The sequence below is a fragment of the Psammomys obesus genome, unplaced genomic scaffold (assembly GCF_907164565.1).
Source record: "Psammomys obesus unplaced genomic scaffold, mPsaObe1.curated_primary_1811, whole genome shotgun sequence".
NCBI classification, from domain to species: domain Eukaryota; kingdom Metazoa; phylum Chordata; class Mammalia; order Rodentia; family Muridae; genus Psammomys; species Psammomys obesus.
Genome location: NW_026596152.1, coordinates 6,404,479 through 6,421,398, shown reverse-complemented (window position 1 = coordinate 6,421,398; position 16,920 = coordinate 6,404,479). Strand labels below are relative to the sequence as shown.

At 49.7% G+C, this 16,920-nt stretch overlaps 1 protein-coding gene across 1 annotated transcript in view; it reads right to left on the bottom strand.

Moving 5' to 3' along the window:
* Positions 1-14,144: 14,144 nt before the first annotated feature.
* The window catches only part of LOC129666930 (protoheme IX farnesyltransferase, mitochondrial), a 116,817-nt gene continuing 114,041 nt past the window's right edge, over positions 14,145-16,920 (bottom strand). The window contains exon 7 of the mRNA XM_055594309.1: positions 14,145-16,364. Within this exon, the coding sequence (XP_055450284.1) occupies positions 15,958-16,364 (407 nt within the window). The 3' untranslated portion in view covers positions 14,145-15,957. The remainder of the gene's footprint in view (positions 16,365-16,920) is intronic.

Genomic DNA, 16,920 nt, shown 5'->3' with positions numbered 1-16,920 from the left:
GGAAAGGCCCGGAGGCTGTGAAAAGGCAGGAGCTTCTGTGTTACCTACAGTTCAGACCTAACTGAATTCTGCACTAAGGGTTCTTTGCAATTGGAAGGAAAAAAAATAACAGAATCTCTCAAGCCAAATGGCTCAAACCCCCAGATAAGGTGACCGGCCCCTATAGAGGGAAGTTCCAGGGTGAAGGCTTTGCACTAGATAGACATTACTTGGGGACTCTGATACTGTCACCAGGAACTGTCTCTCACCTTCTCTTGTGTTGGCTGCATTTCCAGAGAGACTTTCCCTGTGGGGTGGAAGGAGGGCAGCAAGGAAGTCCAGGCTTATATTCTCACAAGTGCAGGCCCAGGAGTTCAAGTGGAAGGCCTGAGTATGACTCTGAAGGTTAAGACCTGAAATACACACTCAGTGCTGAGAAGGTCGTCATGGCCAGGAGGATACTATGTACTCCTGCAGATCAATCCCACGTGGCCTGTCACCTGTGGCACCTGGTTAGCATCAGCTCCATCCAAACTGTCAGCTAAGACTAGAACAGGGGCATTTGTGGCCGAGGATGTCAGGGTCATCCTAACAGAAGAAACATGGCTGAAAACATGGCCAATTTCAACTGTGTGTTCATTAACTAGATTTTAAACTGTAGCTCTTTGACACGGTAGTCCTTCCCAGGCATGGGTGATTTGTTCTCAGGGTAAAGGAAGTACTTTTGTTTCTCACAGCTTGGAGGAGCTGCAGGGATGGACAACTGGAAGCTGCTAAAATCCTGTGCACTTTGGACAGTGCTCCGGGAATAGAATTATCTGGTGCAAAATGTCAAGAATGTTGAGGAGGAGAAGCCATGTTCTAAGACTGGAAACACAGCCACGAAAGCTGTGCCTCACCACCAGAAAAAAGGATGAGCTAGCCAGGTCTGGCAATCCACACCTGTAATGCCATCAACTGGGGAGAGACAGCAGCCTGGACTGTCTCAAAGAGAAAAAGAGAGTGAGAGCACTTTCAAGTAAGAGAGAATAGCAGAAGGAGGAGGAAGAATGAGGGAGAAAGGAGAAGAGAAGGAGGAAGGCAAGGAAGAGATTTGTGCCCAATACATGTTTGTATTTCAATGGGGACAAGGCCCAGATCTTTCTCTGCTTAGCTTCAGCCATACCTATCTGGAGTTTAGGAACAGCAGTCATTGAAGTGACCATTTTAGATCCAAGTAAAGTAGGTAGGAAATTCCTAGTGGTCTTTCTGTAAATCAAGATTCTGGGTACTCTTAGTCCAGCAGGGGGTGGACCCTGGACAAGGGCCAGCCAGCAGCCGAGGTTCTACCATGCCATGCTTGGAGGAAGCCATTCACCCTCTGCTGTCATCCCTGGCAGATGAAGCAGCATCTGGGTCGGAGTTTATGGATCACATCTCTTGGAGCTTGCTATGGCTGGCTGTCTACCCAGTGGGTCCCATGTACCCTATGGGAAGTTAGGTATCTTGGTTACAGTTTCTGTTGATGTGAGAAAATATTAGGATCAACAGAAATTTGGGGATAAAAGGGTTGATTTCAATTGAAAATGTCCTGATCCCAGTCCATCATGAAGGGAAGTGTGGGCAGAAACTTGAGGCAGGAACTGATGCAGAGGCCAGAAAGGAACACTGCTTACTGGCTTATTCCCCCTGGTTTGCTCAACCTGCTTTCTTGTACAACCAACAGCCAAGTGCCCTGGGGTATCTGCACCCACAGTGGGCTGGACCCTTCCCCACCAATCATCAATCGAGAAGACTGACCCACAGGCCAGTCTGGTGGAGGCATCTTCTCAGTTGAGGTTTCCTGTTCCCAAATGTCAAGCTGACTTGACGTTAGCCAGAAACTAGGTAAAGGCCCCTGCAACACCCCTTCATGGTGTCACTAAGCATGCTCTGGTTGTCCTGAAGACCCAAACTGTCTTAAACAAGGTAATGGCGTACTACCCCACCTGACACCAGGCTCAGAATGTTCGCTCTTATTTTGCTGTAGATCTCCCTGTAGATTTGGCTTCTGCAGAGGTTAAAGGTATCTCCTCTGCCTACCACATGTCCATAGGAAGCAGAGGGCTCCTGTTCTTTACAGATGCAGAAACCCTTCCAGAAGTTTTTCACACACTCTGCTCAAGCCTTACTAGCTAAAGGTGTGTGCTATGCTTGTCCTAACAAATGAGCTGGGCTCATGCTAGCCTGCTTAGGAGGCCAGCCCCTCTGATGAGAATGGAAGGTCCATCTGGTGACTGTTGTTTCCATTTAACAAGCGGATGCTACTTCCGGGCCCACCAAAGTTGTCTTCCCCGCTAAATCAGCCACAGCGCGGCAGCATTTCTGTTGGTACTGTTGCAGTGTTTATTTTCGGACAAACTACAAGTGCCAGTCACAGTGGGATCGGAGCAGCACTGGGTGATGAAGAGGTCACTCATGGCAACTCACAGAGGAGGAGCCAGGCCTTTCTCTTGGTGTGGTGCTTGAAAGCATTCTTCAAGAATGGCAATCTCTAGTTAGGTGTGGTGATACACATCTGTAACCCCAGCCCTTGGGAGGTGGAAGCAGGAGAATCAGGAGTTCAAGGTCACCTTTGCCTATTTACTGAGGTTGACCTCCCTTCATGAGACCCTGTTTCAAAAGACCAACTGACCAACAACCACCATCACCATCGCTATCACCACCACTACCACAAAATGGGCATAATTAGAACATCTGGGGCTGGAGAGATGTTTCATTCATGAGAAGCACTCTCAACTCCTCTTCCAGAGGACTTGGGTTCTGCTCCTAGTACCTACCTGGCAGATCATGACCATGTTTAACTCTAGGTCCAGGGGATCAGATACCTTCTTCCGGCCTCTGCAGGCACTAGGCAGCACATGTGTTGTTCCACATACATACATGCAGGCAAAACATTCATACACATGAGATAAATCTTTGAGGGGAAAAAAGAGGAATATCAGGGCTTGGACTGTAGCTCAGTGGCAGAGCATCTGCACAGCTCTGGGTTTGATATGGCAGCACCATGCACACACAGAATCAGAGTGGAAAGACACTTCTTTTTTTTTTTTTTTTTTTTTGTTTGGTAAAAGTTGCTCAAAACTCTTTGCCTCAATAAATTTAGGGCCAGAGTGTGCTGCCCAAGGCTAAGAGAGGAGGGAAGTCCTCTTGGGAGCCAGGGAGGGGTCTAAAAGCTCAAGACTGGACTTATGTCCTTGAACAGGAGAGGCAGTGAGGCGAGGCAGTGTGCATACTGGGCCTTTTTCTAGCACCTTCCAGGGCAGGTTGGGTCAATAGCCCTCCCCGGAGCTGATTCCACTGCCTAGTGCACATGACAGAGGGTCAGCTGACTTGATGCTGAGACGGGCTGTGCTTGGGTTGAGCCGTGAGAGGGCTTTTGGGGGAACAAAAGAGACCCTCAGTTCCAGTACTCACTGTGCAGGGAGACTGTTTGAAGCGTGTCTTTATCTGGCTCTATGCACACTGGACCTTCCATGTACATGTGTCCTCAGCTCACCAAGAAAGTCAGTGTGGGACAGCTGTGTCCCATAGCACGTGGGGCCTTTCACAGAGCCACCAGAAGGGAACACGCTTACGCTGTAGGCACATTGGGCTCTGACAGGAGCTAACGGATGGGGCTGTGCAGGTGTTTGCAGTAACACAGGTGCCTGGAGTTAACACCATCAGAGCCATCATCTGCCATGCAGACTGGGGAGAAGGCAGAGAGAAGGTGCCGTGGGGATGGACTGGAGCTCTGGGAGAGTGGAAATGAGAACAGGAGGCCTGTGGGACTGATGACAGTGGGCAACCCAGAGAATCCTGGGCTAGCCTGGTCACTCATAAGCTGGGAAGGCTGGCATCCTGGCCTCCAGCAGTGGCCAACACTCAAGGCATTTCCCTGTTGGCCCTAGGGAGCCAGGTGGCCACATCTCTGAGTGTTTGGAAGTGGCTTTCACGTTGGAGCAGGTTTAAGGACCTGAAGTCACTGTTTTAGTCAGGGTTCCATAGAGGAACAGAGTCAGTGGGGTGAGTATGTGTCTGTGTCTTTAAGAGTTTATTAGTTCAGCTTTAAAATAGTAACAGCAGAATCACACCTGACAAGCAGAGCCTGGTAGTTACTTGGTCCTTCAGGCTGGGTCCCTCATCGGTCATAGTAGTCCCACAAAGGCTGTCTCTCACTGTTGGGGGTTGGCAGTGTGAGAGAACCGGTAGTTGCTCAGTCCACGGAGCTGGCTGCGTCAGCAGTCCCAATCTGGTGCCGAAAGCCCGGAATGCTCCTGGAGAGCCATTGGTCCCTAACCCACGACGGAAGCTGGGAAACGCTGCTTCTGATCAGTGAAGGAATCAGCTCCAGCAACAGGGTAAATCATCTTGACAGCAAGAGGAAAAGAAAAAGCCACACCAGCAAAAGGCGAGAGGATCTTCCTCGGCCATACCACACCCTTTTATCTGGGCTGCTACCAAAAGGCACAGTCCTCGCTCTGTCTTCTCACATCAGTCAGGGCAATCAGGGCAGTTCTTCAGGTGGTTCTGATATGTGTCAAGTTGGCATTAAAACCAACCATAACAGACGTCATCAGCTCAACAGACGGGCCTGAGCAATGAACACCCCACTCCACACTGCCACTCCGTCCTTCCTGAGGGCACAGCTGGCAGGAGGACTCAGCCACTGACTGCTACAGTTCCAGAGACTCAGCTAATTACAGACTGGAATCGGCTAATTCTTTTTGTCTCCAGCTGTCCAGGCCTGGTCTGTTCTGTCTGCTGGAATGCCAGTTGCACAAATACATATGTTCGGGCCTTTGATCTTTGAGTACAATGACACAGATTTATCAAATGTTTGCTTCTTTCTGCCTCTTGGACAGAGGCTGATGTATCGGATGATGCCTTCGCCTCCCTGTCTCTCTTGAAATATGAAGTGTTTGTGAATAACCAAGGTAATATTTAATATCCTGCCAACCAGCCTCTCGCACTTGCTAACAAATGAACTACATCCTTGCCAAATGGCCCACATCTGTTTGGCCTTCTCTGTTTGACTAAACACATTAGCATTAAAATGACTGCTGGAGAATGCCAAGAGTCCCTTTCTAGATGAGGGAGCAGGGACAATTCTGAGGCAGAGGACCACTGCCCATGGGGGAACGTGTTTGTGGCAGGTGGTTTCCTCCTTCTGAGTGACCAGAGAGCACTTCTCTCCCTGCCTGGCTCCCCATGGCAGTCTCAGGCCGCAGGAAGGCTGAGAGGCAGATCTTGCTGGCTCTCCATGAATCTTCCTCTGAGACACCCCCCCCCAAAAAAAAAAAAAAAAAGCAGTAGAGGCTTGCAAGCAGTGTATTCTGAGGAGAAGGCTGCTGAAGTCCAAAGACATGAGCACGAATCTCTCTTTAGTCTGACTCCGAACAAGGCTTTGGCCTGGGAAATCAGGGGGTGGTAAAAGGAAGGGGCTGTCACCTAGCCAGTGACCTTGCACCAAGGTCACCTTCATCTGTTCCTTCTTTTCAGAGAGCTGGGACTTGCAGGGGGGAAAGGGACAAGCCGTCCTGCCTTAGCTATGACTGAAAGACTATGGGGGTGTAGAGAATGCTGTGGCCTCCCTTCTGCTGACATAACACCCCCAGACCCTGGGACTCTCTCCAGCACCCATGGCCTTAGAGTGTTTGACCCAAGTCACTCTCAACACCGACTTGGAAGGTGTTTTCATTCTTCTACCCTCTCGGTCATGGGAAAGATGACCATGTGTGGGGGCTCTGACTGTTAAGAGGGAGCTAGGTTCAGTAAATACAAACATGAAAACCCGAATCAGTCCCATGGAGGCCTGGACTGTTATCACAAGACTGCATTCTTTTTCGCCTGGTCCGAATAGAAACTGTCCCAGCCTTCCTGTTTCCTACCACCAGCCAGCAGTCTTTGCATTTTCTTCTGGAGATACTGTAGGCAGAAGAGTAGAGGCATGCCTATATCCCCAGCACCTAAAATAGGAATTGGCCTAAGGCAGGCAAGGGAATGATTATTTCAGAGGCATCAACATCTCAAGGGGAGCGACCTTGCCAAGAGTGGTGCTGAGACCTACCTGACCCCTGGATCCAGCCATTCCTGAAACTGGCATGCTGCCAGAACTTTCAACCACAAGAACTCCATCCATTTCTTCTCATGACTGAGCCCACTCCAGCTGGATTCCTGTCATGTGCATGGTGGATTCAGATTGAAACCAGGCTGGCCAAATGGTCACCTTCCAAGGACACATTCTGCCTTCAGAGTGGATAAGCTGCACTGGATTAGACAATAGGCTTAGCAGTGAAGTGTTTTTACCCTAGTTCAGTCCTGAGTAGATGCTTTGTATTTTGAAGTTCCAAATGCAAATCCTGGGTCTGAGCTAGAACTTGATTCAGGCTTTCATCATATTAGCTGACCCAGTTAAGGGGCACTGCCATGCTAATTCCATATACACAATGCATCATCATCATCATCACACACACAGCAGAAAACGAACCTGATCAACCCACAGAAACACACACACACAGTCATCCATATTGTTCCTGCCTTTAAATTCTGTAGCTGGCAGAGAATGAACCCCATCAATTGACCACATCACTAGTCACACATACCTCATCCTTGACCACATCCACCCCTGCCCCAGTCCCCAGCCACCGTCTCAGTTTCTAGTTTCACTCATCTATTTTCAACCTGTCTTCTCAGGTGACTGCACTAACCCACACCCCACCAACAGTGAACCGGGCTGCCTCTCCCCCTGCTTGTGCTTGTTTGGGGGCAACGGCTGTTCTTGCTGGAGTCACATGGACTCTCCCTGGTCTTGGTCTGCATTTCCCTAACTTCTCCAAGCATTTCCTATACACATGTGGCCGTTGTGTTCATTCTGAGACCTGTCCATTTAGATCTTGGTTTTAGCAGGTTTAAAGTAAGTGTTACCATTTTTCCTGTTTGGGGGAAAAAAAAAAAAAAAACATGCTAAGACTGAATTAACCAATAGGATTTTCTGCTTGGGGTTCAAGGCGAGGAAGGTGGAAAGAAATCTCTTCCTGGGAAGCTTGCCATGGAGGCACCTGGCTGGGGAGCCAGGCCCACCATCAGCCAGGAAGCAGGCAGTGCTGGGTGTCCCGCAAGCTAGCTCTTTGTAGTAGTGTGCGTCAGCAGGAAGGTTGGGATGCCAGAGGCCTGCGTGTTGGGAAAGGCTGAAGCCTGATGGGGTAGAGACATCCCAGGGCAGCGTGCTGCTTCTTCAGACATGAGGCCAGCAATAGAGGATGCCTATGACTTCAGGCCCCTGAAGGGGACATCAGAAATGGCAGAGGAGTGTCCTGCACAGTGAATGGAAGCTTCCTGTCTCCCTAGCTGGGCCCCTAGTGATGTAGTCTGTGGGTTCATGGTTCATTCTGGAGCATAATGGGTAGCATCGATGAAAACTCAAGCACAGCAAACAGTCAGTAGTTGGAGAAAAGCATTTATTAGGGGTGAGGACACACACGCATGCACACACACACACACACACACACACACACAGCAAACACACAGTGTAAAAGACCCTCTGCAAAGCAGAGCGGCCATGTGAAAAGCCGAGAAATCCTGTCTTTTATTGAGGGTGGGAGATTTGAAAGCCTCTGATGTTCTCCTGGAGAAGGCTAGAATGGTTGCCGGCCCGGAAATGTTGTGTGGCATGCCCTGAGCAAGCCTTGAGCTTGTTGAGCCAGCCCATTAGCAGCAGGCCTGCCTGAGGGAGACAAAAGCCAAGGAGGCCTTTGTTTTAAGCTGCCAGGATTTTGACTCGAGCTAGGAGGGTGAGGAAGAAGCCGGCCATCCTGGGAAATCATCACCTTTATTACATTAGCCATGGCCCCTGTCTGCCTACCAGGGAGCTCCTAGTCTCTTAGTAGGAATATACCAGGTTCTTTTTTCAACCAAAGACCCAAGTCAGGTGTGAGGGTTTCCCTTCCCTCCCCCTCTAGCTTGAATGGCCAGATTCAGGCTTGATATTTCTCACCTGCTTTCTTCACGTCTCCTTTTCCATTGTGTTGGCTGAGCTTTCTTCTGAGAGCACTAACTTGGTCTCCTGCTCCCCTATTCAGTTCTTCCCTATTACCTTTGGGTAAAGCTGCTTGGATGCCCGTCAGATGGGTCACTCTGCTTCTCTCTCAACTCTCCTTCCCCATCCCTGTCTGGCTTTCAAACGCCAGCCATGCTAAGCTGTTCACACTTCCAGGCACTTGAAGCTCCTTCTCCTTCCCCACCTGTGTCCCCCACCCTGTGGGCAACCCACCCCCAGTACTCAGCTTGAAGATCAATTGCCTCTGCTGAATTCTTTTGTGTAAACAGAAAGCTTTGGAGTTGAGACAATATAGGACTATACCAACAAAGAAGAGAGTTGTAGGCTGACTTGAATTCTGAGTTTGGCTCACATTTCCTTAGAGTTACGGCTTACTGCCAGATCCACCTGATGACCCAAAGGCAAGGAAGGACGTCAGGTCAAGAGAGAGAATCAGGATCATGGCTGGTGTGGTGGAGCACAGCAGCACCTGGGAGGCAGAGGTGGCAGATCTCTGAGTTCCAGGTCAGCCTGGTCTACAAAACCAGTCCAGGACAGCCAAGGCTACACAGAGAAACAAAACAAAACAACAACAACAACAACAAAAAGACTCAGGCTCATGGTGAGGCTTTGCTGTCTCTGGGAGCAAACTCTGGGATTCAGCTCACACTGCCGATCATCTCTGATAATCAGGGCTCCGGATAAGAAGGAATGAATGGTGTTTAGCCCACCCCATCCTCTCTGGGTGTTAGGTCCTGGCTTTGTTTGCTTTGGGCTCTTCTCTTTGTGTTTGTGTTTGCTGGAGTAGGGGATGGGGACAGCCTTGTTTATGTTTGCCTTCTCTGAGCTGTTTATCTTAGGCACCTTGCCTCCCTCAGGGCAGATAGGGTGAGGAGGGATGGGTTACTGAAGTACACATTTCACTCTTTCCATTCTCTTGCTGGAACAATTGAGATCAGCTTTTCTTAAGACCTGGAACCTCAGGGCTTCCACTGAATGGCCACTGGCCTTCATATTCTTTCTGTACCTAGGGTTTGCCTGCCCTTGGCTTTTTCTGCTCCAGCTGCTCCTCACTAGGTGAACAGGAAAGACTATTTCAACTGGCAGACACATGATGCTACTCCCATGCACTCTGGAGGTGAGGGGCCTCAAATCTGGTGGTCAGGCCTAGTGCTGCAGGCTGTAATCCCAGGCAGAGACAAGTTCACACAGTTCAGGATAATGTGGGCTAGAGTGAGCTCAAGGCTACCTTGGGCAACCTGATGAGATGCTATCTCAAAGTAAAAAGTAGATATGAGTTCATGATACAGCCCAGTGGTAGAGTGAGTCAGTCGGGGGTGGGGGGGGGATATTAGTTTTCTGTAAGTTGAGTGTTTTCCCCACTGGAGGTAGAGTGATGTAGACCTTTGTGTTTATGCTCTAAGAGGACACAAAAGAGATCATGAGCTACATCAGCCACGTTTACCAGGGATCGGTGTTAGGAAGAAGATACTGGGTGCATGGAGAAGCAATTAGAGCTGGACTGGGGCTGGGTGGTGCTTGATAAAAGGAGCAAGGAGTGCCTACCTAAGGTGTCATTTTACTGAAATTAGGAGGGGACTCATGAGATGAATGAAAAGGAGGTGGGAAAGCCCAGGAGGAGGAGGAGTGAACTGGAAGGCATGGATGAAGGGTAGTTTTGGGATGGAGAAGGGTCAGTGTTAGCATATAGGCAACATGCTTCTGGGTTGCCTAGTAACCTATGACATCATCATGTGTCAACCACCATGGGTGTGGCAGACACAGTTCAGCTGCACCTGCATAGGCTATAAAAGGACCAACCTGCTACTTTGTCTCTCTTGTGCTGTCTTACTCTCCTCTCTTTCCTTCTCTTGATTTCTTTCCTCTCCTCCTTTCTTTCCTGGGAGGCCCCACCATGTCTCTCTCTTTCCTTTTCCTCTTCCTCTCTATCTCTCCACCTCCATCCAATAAATCTCTTTCTTATAATAGCTGTTGTGTGCGTGGCATCATTTTTAAATAAATACTAACAGTCAGATCATGTGGGCCTGGCAGCCGAGATGAGATCTCTGTGCATTATATGCCGCCATGAATGATCTCTCCATCCCCTGCCCGTGTGCAGGTCGGAGCACTGAGACATGGTGACCGAGGTGTCAGGATTATTCTGGTTGCCAGGTGAAAAAGCCTAGACATGGGTGAGGGTGTAAGGAAGATGCATTATGAAGCTTGAGATGTGTCTGTAAGTTGGTGACGGGTACCACGCTATCGTATGACCAGGCCAGTCAATCAGAAAGTAAGCTCAGCGTCAGATGCGTTGCCTCTCCTATGTTCTGAACCTGACATCAGAAGTGATTATTACAAGCTCTTTGACCCAGATCGTATCTTCATTTCTTAGAGCTGATTGGGAAACTGTGGCTAGAAGATGCTGGGAGCGTAATCTGCTTGGCCTGAGGCTACTTACATTTGGGATTACAAGGCGATCTTCAATGCCCCTCTAGGAAGCAGCTTAGATATAATTGTATTTAAAAGGCTTCATGGCTGGTGGGCAAAGGCCAAAATAGTGTGTCAGATGTCCAAGTGGCTTTCTGGGCCCTGCTTATTCCCTCCTTGAAATGTGTCTTGTTGCCTATGTTGGGATTCAGATCAGGGACAAGCAGCTGATGTGCTTTTTTTATCCGAAGCAGACGTGGCCTCCAGGTTCTCCCAGCATTCCTGGGAGATGGTAAGCATAGCACTCTTCTCTGCTATGACCTCTCCAGGCCAGGGACTGGAATTCTCCTCCCCCAGCAGCTCTTCCCTGTACAGTACAGACATTTTGGTCTCTCTCTTTGCATCTCCCCTCCTTCTTTCTGTGAGAGAACTTTCTCTTTTCCCTAGCCTTTTTTGTCTGCCTTTGCATGGTGACTTCCCTGGCCTCATTCCTTGGGACTGGTGGACCCACCCAAGAGCTTTCCCCAATAAATCTGTATTTGTAGACTCCAATTTGGCTTGAATTGGATCATTTTGCCTGTGGAGATAACCTATCAGCCTGCTTGGCTGACTCCATTGAGTGTAGCAGATATTCAGAGGGAGTGTGCCACTAATGGAAGGGTGGGGAATCTTCCTTCCTGGGTAATCTGCTGCTTCGACTGCAGAGAAAGAGCCAGGCCAGAGCCCCAATCAGCTCTTCACCCAGATCTAGGGAGGTGACTGCTTTCTTTGCCCCTAGAAATCCCTCAAACACCTGTTTCCTGTAGGGTTCTGCAGCTGGAAGTGCATAGAGGCCCAGTCCTCATGACTGCCTTGTCACTTGAAGTGTGTTGAGGAGAAGAGAGGGCGAGCGTCAGAGGACTGAGGCCTTGGGTCTAGCAGAAGTCAGAGGAGCAAGTGTTTGCGACATCAGGGCCAGCAAGCAGAAAAGCTCTGCTCTGTTCCCAGCATTCCAGTGGGCAAAAAAGTACAGAGGCCCAGCTGTTTGTTAGCAAAGCCAGCAAGAGAGGAGGACTGACGGACAGTAGAAGAGAGAAGCGATGAGCAGATGCACAGCCTTGCACAGGACAACACTGCACAGTATGGCTCCACACTCCTCTTCCAGCAGCCAGCATTATTGCCGGGGATCCCTAGCACACATTTAAAGTTTTATAAGGAAGGCATAGCGGGGGCTGGAAAGATGGCTCAGCAGTTAAGCGCATGTACTGCTTTGAAGAGGACCCAAGTTCAATCCCCGCACCCATGTTGGGCAACTCCCAAAAATGGGCAACCATTTTTTAACTCCAGCTCAGGGATATTTGATGGCCTTTTATGGCCTCTTCAGGAAACTGAACTCAAATGTGCACATATCCATATACAGACAAGGACATTCATGTATAATTAAAATGAAATAAATCTCTAATAATAGGCATTTCTATTGGGTATATCCCATTTCTATATGCCATATATTTTAATATCCCATTTTTATGTTTGAAAAGAAAAACTGACGTCTCATGGCTAGTCTTTCAAAAATGGACCTTCTGGTGAATGAAAACATTTCGTGTGTGTGCGAGTCAGGTATTGGTCTCCACCTTCCTCCTCGTTACTAACCACTGTGCACACTGGCCTGGCCTGCAAGCTTCTGTAGTCGAGTCCCGTCTTGTAGTAACACCGCTTTACATGGCTTATTGGGAATCCAAACTAAAGTCTTCCTGCGTGTGAACAGGCAGACACTTTACCCACAGAACCATCTCTCTTGCCCAAGATTCTGTTTTACTCTTCATAGATGGGTTTATTAAGACAAAAGTAAGTTGTCAGATTTTCTCAGTCAAAGGAGTACAGAAGAACTGGAGAGATGGCCCAGTGGTTAACAGCATATCTGCTCTTCCAGAGGACCTCAGCTTTAGGGATCTGATGCTGTCCTCTGCTGTGTTTGGGTGTCCTCCCAAACACATCACACGTACACGAACACACACACTCATTAAATATATAAATTCTGCTCAGCTTACAATGCGATTGTGCTTCCATAAACTCCTCGTAAATAAGCTAGAAAAACTGTAAGTTGAAAATGCATGGGATCTCCCCACACTTCTTGTGACAATATCACAGAATCAGCAGTGTCTGGTTTCCCTACAGGCTTGTGCCTGACCTGAATCATGGCTTGCTGCCACTGCCCAGTGTCCTGAAAAAGTATCTGACTGCACACTGGCAGCCTTGGAAAGGCTCAAGATTCAAGCTTCTCTGTATGGTTCTATTTAGTGTGCACTATTTCCACACTGCAATGAAGCTCCAAACCCTAAGTCCACGTATTGCAAGGGGGAGACTTCTGCCAGGAAAGGGACCAGGCACATCCCCCTCTGTTGTCATTAATATGCCAAGGTACAGAATAAAAAATAAGTGCAATTTTGCCTTGTAGTACAAGTCCTTTCACACTGGGTGGTACCTGCCTCTGTCAGCATCACACACTACAGCTCTGTGGCTCCAGGACTAGGGACTGTAATCACAGGAAGGTTCTGGGCCTAGAAAAATAGGGGAATACTTGCTTCTGAAAGCCCAGCCTTTCAGGTTTTAGTCTGAGTCCCTTGAGGCCTTACTGTTCATGTGTTCTGGGACTGAGAGAGGTCTCTAGTGGGTGGGAATTTTAGGAGACTGGATTGCAGAACATCTGAAAGCAGAGTGCCCGGGAAGAGGGGCCATGCAGGAGCCCTGACATCTGTGGGAGCCACGGTGTCTGGTGAGTGGGGACACCTTGAGCAGAGGGAGCCCTCAGGGAAGTTTGCCAGCTGAGTAGGAGGACAGGATGAAGAGGCCCTATGGAAGATTATCAGTGATGGTTTGAAGGCAGCTGGGAGAGACTGGATGGTGTTGAGCAAATGCTTGGCATGAAGATGCATGTTAGCGTTCCTGACCGTAAGAACTGTGACTGAGGCATTTAGCCCGCAGTGTTGCGGTTCTCAGGCCAGGTAAAGGCAGCTGGTCCTGATGAGAGTATGTGGCAGATGAATGCTGCTACCTTATACCCAGGGAAGTGACTAGCAGGAAGGCACTGGGGTCCCACCAACCCTTCCTGGGCTCCCAAAAGCCAGAAGACATCCTACAGGCCCAGCATCTTACAGGCTCCATCACCCCACACCCTAGCCTGGGGATCAAGCAGTCATGGTTTTTGGATGACATCCCAGATCCAAATGGTAATAGCAGCGATTAACAGATAATGTGTTCCATACCTACAGCAGAGTAGTTACACCAAAACAGTGAAATTTTGTCATCTGCAACAGTTCGGACAGAAGCAAGGGGCCTTCTGCTAAGTGAAGTAGGCCAGGCTTGGAAAGACTACCACTACGGAACCTCATTTCCATGCGGGCTCTCAAGATGCAGCTGCTGTGGTACTGTACAACTGCAATCCCAGCACGTGCGAGGCAGTCACACATCAGGAATTCAGGATCACCCCTAGGCCACAGGAGACCCTGCCTCAAAACTACCATCACAACAAAACCACACCAAAAGAAAATAAAAGCCCTTTAAACCCATATCAGAAGCATGGCTGGCTGGCTGGCTACGGCTGAGGTAGGGGAGATGATGGCCAGACAGGGAGGGAGGGGCATTACCTATTTATTTATTTATTTACTTATTTATTTATTTATTTATTTATTTATTTATTTATATATTGCATGGTGTGGTAAATACAGTAAAAAAAATATAACATGTTATACATTTCAAAAACAAAATCACCAAATTTCAAATATCCTTACCATACAGTGATGACAATTTGAGACAATGGTTATGCTAACTATCTCAACCTTGGGTTCATAAAATCATGTCCCTCTATGCTCTACAAAAAGATACAAGTCTAATTTGTCAATTTACAGTTAGGAAACATGAAAGAAGGAAGTACCCGCAGGCTGTAGGCACTGCTGGCTCCTGGAGGAGGGCGCCGTGCTGAACCCTGTGGGCTTGGGATGACAGAGTGACCCAGGACACACGCTCCTGTTCTTATAACTGTTTTATTGCAGGAGGAGAACCAACACACTTTACAGACACCCAGGTCCCTGTTCCCACAGGAAACTGCCAGGAAGGAGGTAATGTTACAATAGGTAGCAAGAGGTACCAGGCACGCTGGTCTGCAGTCCCTCTAGATGCCACCTCCCACCCCCCACCCTTTTTTTTTGTGATGCTTGAGTTCAAACCCTGAGCCCAGAGCATGGCTAAGCAAGCACTTTGCCCCTCTGGGCCACGGTCCAAGCCTTCTACATTTTTGAGAGAAGAGTTCAAGTTCAAGAACTGTTTTCATGTGGCTTAAACCACCTGAGGGCATCCAGACAGGGCCAGCACCCTGAGAGGCGGGGAAGAAACACCCTGCCACGCTCCACAACTTTAAGGCAACAGGCCTCTCTGTGGAGCTGGGGAAGGACAAAACAGACTGAAGACTTAGAGGTGCCTGTCCTTTGTATCAGAGGCCATGAGTTCCCAGAGCTGGACCTGTGGCCACCAGGAGCCCAGCTGGCCCTATGGGAACACCACTGGACACACAGGCGAATTTCTGGACTCAGGAGGCACTAGAGTGGAAATGTGGTTTGCACAAAAGGGATAGGATGGGGCACAAACATGGCTGCTGACCCAGCTCCCTCTGTCTCCCATTCCGTCCTGAGACGGCCATCAGAAAGTCCTGAGAGCCACAGCACACTATGGTGGTGCTGTGGTGGGCTCAGTGCCGGAAGGGGCCTGGGATTATGCCCAGTGCTGCCCTCCCAGAAAGAAGTGCTTAGACCACGCCTGTATTTTAATAGTGAGGGCGCCCTGTACTTCCTGGGTTTCTGGAGTCCTGACGTGGGGTGGGCGGGGGCAATGGTTAGATGCCGAAGTACAGCCTGAGATTCTCTAGGAACCGTTTGGAATCCTCATTCCCCATGAGCAGCCCATGCTGGGTGTTCTGTTGCTTGAAGGAGTAGGTGCTTGAGAATACTGGTGGGGTAGAGAAAGCTAGCCAGGCCCCATCTCACTGGCAGAGAAGGGGGATGCTGTGGCACAGTATGTGTTCTTCTGAGGCCTGTGGGAGCCTCAGGATATACAGCTACAGAGGATGGGTTACACACACCTGTTTGACCAATGGACACGGTGGCCTTCAGGTGGTAAATGTGTGTGTGTGCTGGGGGATGTGCATATACATTATGTGTGTAAGAACACAGGGCTGCAGGGAAGGATGCAGAAAGACCTTCAAGAAAAAAAAATGTTCTTTTGTCGTATCAACCCACTACGTCAGACCCTGTCTTACCTGGGAGGCAGTTTGAGTGTTAACATGAAAGACTGTCAGGTGATGACTCAGCACCAGGTGGTCTGCCTCCAGCCGACGCCACCTGTTTCTCCTTTTTCGTGCCAGAACCACCAAAACACGCCTCCGACTGGCGCAGGGCAGTGCTGTGTGCGCGTCCACAGTGCTGTGCGCGCGTCTGCGCGTCTGCAGGTGTCTGCCCATGTGTCCCCCGAGCACCGGCTGGCTCTCAGCTTGGAGCCTCTCCCTTGGCCTCCTCCTGACCTGGCCGCTGCTTACAGGTGAGCATGAGAAGCAGGAGCAGTGGCAGGTGCCACAAGCTGCAGAAGAAGAGTTTCCTCGAGCTCCTGCGGTCCGCGTCCACGTAGAAGCGGAAGCCGAGGTAGGAGATGTACAGGTTGATGGGGAGGGAGATGATGGGGAAGGCCCACGTGGTGATGTCCAGAACGGGGGCGGCAGCGGACAGGGCAATCAGGGCCAGGCAGTGGCGCAGGGCCACGCGGCGGCAGAGGGCCGGGTGGGTGACGGACATCATGCAGTATCCTCCTCGGGAGTAGTCCTCACGGAGGCCCCAGCTCAGCGCGTTGAAGTGGGGGAACTGCCAGGAGTATAGGATCCCGCCCAGAAGAAGCGCTCCTGTGAAAAGGAGGGGAGAGAGGGAGGCAGTCAGGTGCCGGTGGGGATTTCCAAAGAGGGGCCTCTTACCGGCTGCAAAGTGAACTTCCCAGGCCTGTGACCAGCAACTCATGTCTCAGTCCTCCATCTCTGTGTGCTTTCTAGTGCTGTGACCAACACCAAAGGCAACCGTAGGAAGAAAGGGTCTAGTTTTTGTTTACAACTCTTAGGTTAGAGGTTGGGGCAGGAACTGAAGGAGACCACGGAACAGCGCTTAGGGGCTTGTTCAGCCTGCTTTCTGATATTACCCAGGAGCTTATATATAAGCTCCCAACAGGCTGGGCCCTACCGTATTCATCATCAATAATAATTTAAAAATGCCCCAACAGAGCTACCCACAGCCAGCCTGGCGGAGGCATTTTCTCAGTTGTGGTTCCTCTTCCCAGATTATCCTAGCTGTGTTCACCTGACATACAACTACCCAGGACACTTTCTTGCTCTCCTCTCTGTTGCACTCAGCCTGGTAGGCAAACAGGGAGGAGGGGGTCCTCTAAGATGCTCCTCTGCCTCGGGCAGA